This window comes from Paralichthys olivaceus, chromosome 6 (assembly GCF_024713975.1).
Source record: "Paralichthys olivaceus isolate ysfri-2021 chromosome 6, ASM2471397v2, whole genome shotgun sequence".
NCBI lineage: Eukaryota > Metazoa > Chordata > Actinopteri > Pleuronectiformes > Paralichthyidae > Paralichthys > Paralichthys olivaceus.
In genome coordinates this window covers 10,765,144-10,771,143 of record NC_091098.1, presented here as the reverse complement: position 1 = coordinate 10,771,143, position 6,000 = coordinate 10,765,144, and the positions used below count along the sequence as shown (strand labels likewise).

The window sequence follows — 6,000 nt, the reverse complement described above, 5'->3', positions numbered from 1 at the left end:
AACAAGTGTTCCCAAAAGACTCGGGGTCGGGGTAACATTGACACCCTCAATGGTTCTCTATCACCCTGCCGTGACCCCTGTGCTCACTTGTAGGCTTGCTTGTGAATAGATGCACACAGGAGGGGGGTTGTGTAGAAGGTACCCCTCAACTTAATTAAACTACTGAGCACGTCCTAGTGAGCATCCCACTGAAGGGGTTAAGGAAGGCCAAGTATTCCGAGGGCTCACAGCTGACAGGGAGATACATGTTTTTTCTGTTTTTGTTTATTCATCTTGTTATATTTCATTCATTCATTTCTTCATTATGCATTTGTTTCATTAAAAAGTCAGATAGAGTGACGTCTTTCTTCATCAGTTGCCCGACAGGCCTACAACTTGCTAAAAGGCGGGGCAGGGCAAGTTTATTTGTGAAGTACACTTCAACAACAAGGCAAATCAAGGTGCTTTTCATCTACCAAGTTCTACAACATCTGTCTCTGTCTCTCTGTCCCTCTGTCTCTGTTTCTGTCTGTGGAATGTATATCTTGAGAACCTTTCGTCTCATCAGCTTCACTCTTGCCATGCGTATTAGTAATTGCCCGAGGAAGTGCAGTACCAAGTTTAGTGTGATTTGGATGTGTGATATGTTCCATATTAGTACAGTTTGAATAATCTGGCAGCCAGCTCTGTAGAAGTCAGCGGGGGCAGATATTACAGATAAATATCTGCCCCCACTGACTGATGAAAACAAAGTTTTCCAACTTCACTCTGCACCATAGACTGAAAATATATTTATATATGTGTTACAAAAGGTTACAAAACATCACAAATGATAAAAAGTGATGGTATATTGTAGAACTGTTTGAGGCAAGGAATAATTCTGAAGGAGCTGCAGAGCAATAATACAGGAAGAGAGAACGGAACATTACAAACAGGCAGGTTTAGAACAGGCACTGTAGTTAAATATAAAGGGCATCGTGGCAACACAAGATAAAACAAAAAATACCCATTTAAAAAGATATTAAAAATAGTTACATAGCGATAGATTACTGAATGAATGAATGCATGTAAATGTGCAGTGTAAGAGAGTAGTAATTATTGGATTAAATAAAAGGCAGTGTTCTGCATTGACTGAAAAGATGAGAGTGTCAGCACACCTGCAGTCCTCTGGAAGCTTGTCCTCATGCGTGGAGCATAAAAGTGCCAGGTCACCCAAAATACAGGAATCAGACTAAGTCTCTATTTCACAACACATAGAAAAGAGCTTGATCATTACGAGTTTTCCTTTAACCCATCTACAACTTTTGAATCAGTCTGAACAGAGAGGTGCATTCTCTTCCTGTTAGTCAAAGCATCTTTTCTGTTCATTGTTTAAGATTTAGTTTGGAGCTGAACTGTTTCCGTGGCCTCCCTACGCGTTTATCGTGGTATCACATGTTTTTCAATGCACCTCACTCCCAGATGATTTTGAAATAGTGCTGTGATTCACGTTAGGAGCGCGCCGCCAAGTGCGCCTGGCTGTGCTTGACTGAGCGCATGTCTCCCTCTCTCTCTCTCTCCCTCGCTATGCTTTAAAGGCGTGGTCTCTCTCTCTCTCTCTCTCTCTCTCTCTCTCTCTCTCATTCTCCCTTTTGCTGAAACAGGGACGGTTGGGAGCTGAGTGAGGGAGCGCAAGTCTGTAGAGCGCAGTCACTGAATCACCTCACCAGTCGCTCTGTGGAGTGGACACGCAGAATACCCTTCTTACGCACCGGGGGAACTTACCTGAAAACGCATTTTTTCACCCCCAACTCTATTCTCTTGGAATTTGGTGCTTTTGAAATAATCAGCTGAAGACAGATGTATTGAATCTCAAGCAGAATGAGGGAATTTACGCATTTCTTCCACGTTGTTGCGCTACTTGTCACCATCGTCTCAGCGACCAAGTTAAATGTACCACGGCTGAGACTAACATATAAAGGTAATTAAGTGATCTATCTGTCTATCTATCTATCTATCTATCTATCTTATCTATAATTATTTAGTGATCGTGATCATCTCGTGTGAATAATTTGGAGTCTTCTTTGTTTTTCCTTTCAGTAATTACGCATTTATCAACTCAACATCCTCCTGTTTACGAAGCTTTGAGGCGTTTTCTTTTTATTATTATTTGTGCACTACTCACATTCTCTTCATGGTGGTCCGGGCTGGAGGCGTTGAATTGAAGTCGATGTTTTGGCTACTGTTTTGTGTATTTTGCCATGTGCGTTAATTTGCCTGGTCTCCAGGATATGAAGCGGCGGTGCAGTGCAGGCATGGTATCCAGCCACAGGAGGAGGATCTGGCGGAGCTTCATCTCTCTGCGGTGGGATACATTATAAAAGTTTATAGGGCGACAACCACGAAGGAATAGTTAGGAAGGATGTTATACAATCTGTTATCCAGCACAGTTTGGATGTTTTTAGTATAAAGCAATTCTCTCACATTAGGTCAAACCTGGTTAATGACCTGTCTTCAGGTCTCTGCTGTTACACTGAAGGTGAAAGGATGATTGCACTGATTTATTGGCTGCTATGTTATTGCTCACAGGGTAAAAAATTCTGATTTCTTTCCAAAGTTGCATCATTGCCATATAACGCATCTTTTTTGGCTCGTTCACATTTGCCCTCTCTCCTCCTCTGTAATTTAAACCCTGCTGCTGCTGGACATGACTCACACTGGTGATAATAACGCCGGAGGACTGTGTATGTGTGTGTGTGTGTTGTTGCCAGTTGTTCTCATTGTTCGGTTCACTCAGGCCATGAGTAGCTCTGCAATCATCATCAGCGATAGATATCACACAGGATTTCCTCCCGTTTTCAGGAGAAAAGTCATCGTCTGAACTGCTCTTCCTGTTGCCTGGACTGGAAACACTGCCTGGAGGGAGGGAGAGAGAGTGAGAGACTGATAAAGTAATCAAAGTTGACAAATAGAAAAGGATGTTGAACAAATTTTTGGGTTATAGGCCACAGAAAAGCAGTTACATGAGGTATAATGTGGAATTTGAATTTTAAAACTATCACATTTTATGGCCCACATTCATAAATGGCAATTTGCCTTAGAGCAATAAAAATAAAAGTCTGTACGAGGTGTGACGTCCTCACTCCATAACCCCTCGAACTGACAGCAAAATGAAGAAACCTTAAGGAGAGTAGAATGTGAGGGATCACGCTAACTGAACATGTCAACTGTGCCCACTCCAGGTACAATATATCCACCTGCTGGGACAGAAGAATTCAGCAGAATTCGTTTTATCATAAATACAACCGAGCAAGTATGTAACTCTCAGCCGAAATGAAAGGCAGAAAGTGCGATCAACCCTTTACGTCACATATTTGTCTCTGCTCTGCTGGTAGCAGGGTCTGAGGTTGGGAATGGTGGTGGGTTTTCAGTTTAACCATCTGTCCAACATTTGGATATTTTGAAAATTACTGATCAGATCACAGCATTTTGCTTTATATATTCGAGACCAACGGAGGATTACACTTGGTGTTTATGAGGGTGAGACCTCTGACCTTTCCTCTAGTGTTACCATTGGGCCAAAATGTTACATTTGAGCATAAGAAATATCAAAATCTAGTGAGAAAAATTGCAAAGAAATTATTGAGCACATTTATGCACCAAAACTGTTACCATTTTTAAACATGCTGAAATGTTTCCTCTTGTGACATATCCAGGCCGATCAGCCTTGCCCAAAAAATTTTGTAATAGTTAAATGACCATGAAATATTGCTCTCATGGGAAGTTATTTGATTGGCACTATGGCCTTTCCTCTTGCACCACTCGCTTGAGGCGGAACAGCAGAATTGTTGGCATGATGTTTCAACACTCTTGTGTTGTGAGATACACTGAGTAGTTTCAAAGTTAGTTGTGTTTGTTGGTTTGCCTTGATTTCGTGTCATACTTTTCATGTGTCTCAACATCTTGAGAGTTGTTGGTTATTCCTGCATGTTATTCCATAACATTCACTGTATTTTGTCATGTAACTCTGTGAGTTTGTGGAGTTTCCTGGATCAATTTTGGCACAGAGTTAATAATTAGGAAATAGTGCAACACGACTGAGGAGCTGAGGCAGAGCGGAAGGAACTTCTGTTATTGAGCAAACAAAGTTGTGCCCTGGGCAAACACAAGAGGTGGAAAAAACAGCGCCCAAATTTCACTCAATGTGTTTTACACATGAAAAGTCTCTTTTCAGCCTCCCACATTTCCACTGTGCTAGATCAATAAACAACACCATATAAAACTGCTGTTTCATAAAAACACAAAAGCTCAACTCTCATTTCACATGCAAGATGAGGAGTGTGGGAAGAAACTCAGCCTATTAGATTCTCATTATCGAGATCGCCGTAGTTCCACACTTCCTGTCTGCATGACCCCAAATATGATCCCACAGTTCAACCTGTTTTATATGTATATAAGTACTCAGTGACTCAATTCCATTTATCTCTTGTCTCCTGACCAATGGTAAATCTCTGTTTACCTCTTAATGTGTCTAATCTTCTCTCTGTTCAGTCGAATGTCTCGCTCCTCCTTCTCACATCAGCATTCTTCATTTGTGTTTGTTTGGCTGTCGCTTCACTCCCTTTTTTCATTAAACCCAGAGAAGCCCACAGGGTGTTTGTATTCCCGAAGGACGTAGAGGTAATTTGGTGACAGGAAAAGCTGTCATTATCTCATTTCAATCAATTAGTGGGTGGAAGTTCAAACAGGAAGAAGGCCATTTTACCTGCCAACTATTAGAACAGGCTACTTGTGCTCCACTGCTCTCCTTTCCTGGTTTTTTGTGTAATTTAGACTTTGCAGTCAACAGATTTAGTTTTTGCTCAAATGATGTCACATGCCTCACTCTCCTCACTCTCACTCTATACACAAGCTTCCAGTTTGGCACTCTATTTAAGCTGCAAAGATTTCCCATCTCTCCCTTTTCTCTGCCTCTGCTGCCCTGCGTCAGAATCGCTGCCTGTCCCCTCACCAGCCCACCTCCTCACGTAGCTCTGACAGGGGGCCAAATATATTCATTCATCACTCCCCTTTATATTTACACAATTTATCTGGGAAGTGATGAAGTCGAGCCTAGGCACCAAACTCCACCTATGTTCCGCTGCTGCAATAAACATTTCAAACGTAAGTTTTCAGACTGAAATTAGGTAAATAGATGTAGAGTGAATCTTCTTTAGACATTATATTACTTGAATACTTGTGGGCCCCAAATACAGTACATGTTAAAATCCACTCTTTTACAGTGGATCGATAACTATACTAAATCTAATTATCTAACTAACCTAACTTTTCCATGTCATCCAGCCGATAGTTTTACCTCATGTGTCTTGACCAATTCAGTCATTTTGCTTTATGCTTCTTTCTTCTTTCAGCTTCTTTCTTATTTGTTTCCCCTTGATGCTGTAATTATGAGACTTTAATATGTTCAGAGAAAATCATCCATACTGCGTATCCTTTAAAGGTTCAGTGTCTAGAATTTAGTGACATCTAGTGGTGAAATTGCATGTTGCAGCTGAATAGCCCTCCCTTCATCCTTCACTTCCAAAACTCAAAAGGTGTTTAGTTTGTCTAGTTTGGAATACTGTAAAAACGAGAGAGGACCCGCTCCTGATGTAAATATAAAGTGTAAATCTATTCAAGCTTATTTTATTATCTATCTATTATTTTTTTACATTTTGTATTTAGATGATCACACATTAGGGAAAACAACACTAGGATTATTTCATATTCAATTTCTGCCAATCGATCCCTCTCACCTAAAGCTTACACTGAACCTTTAAGGGTCACAGTTGGTTAGCTGGAGCCAATCACAGCTGACCCTGGGTCAGATTCAATGCAAACTCTAAATAACAACAGTGAGAATGTGCCCGTTTTCATGTGTCTTATTAGGTGATAGCGCGAAAGCGTTGAGGTGGGTGATGTGTGTGTGCGTGGGTGTGTATGTGTGTGGTTGGCTGGACTCCCAGACCTCTGCAGAGCCCAACCTCCCATCATGCCTTTCTC

At 41.2% G+C, this 6,000-nt stretch overlaps 1 protein-coding gene across 2 annotated transcripts in view; it reads left to right on the top strand.

The window, feature by feature from the left end:
• Positions 1–1,639: 1,639 nt before the first annotated feature.
• sema3bl (sema domain, immunoglobulin domain (Ig), short basic domain, secreted, (semaphorin) 3bl) overlaps positions 1,640–6,000 on the top strand; it is a 63,273-nt gene continuing 58,912 nt past the window's right edge. For both annotated transcript variants that reach the window (XM_020089484.2, XM_020089483.2), the window contains exon 1: positions 1,640–1,939. In XM_020089484.2, coding sequence (XP_019945043.2) covers positions 1,840–1,939 — 100 coding nt within the window. In that variant the 5' untranslated portion in view covers positions 1,640–1,839. The remainder of the gene's footprint in view (positions 1,940–6,000) is intronic.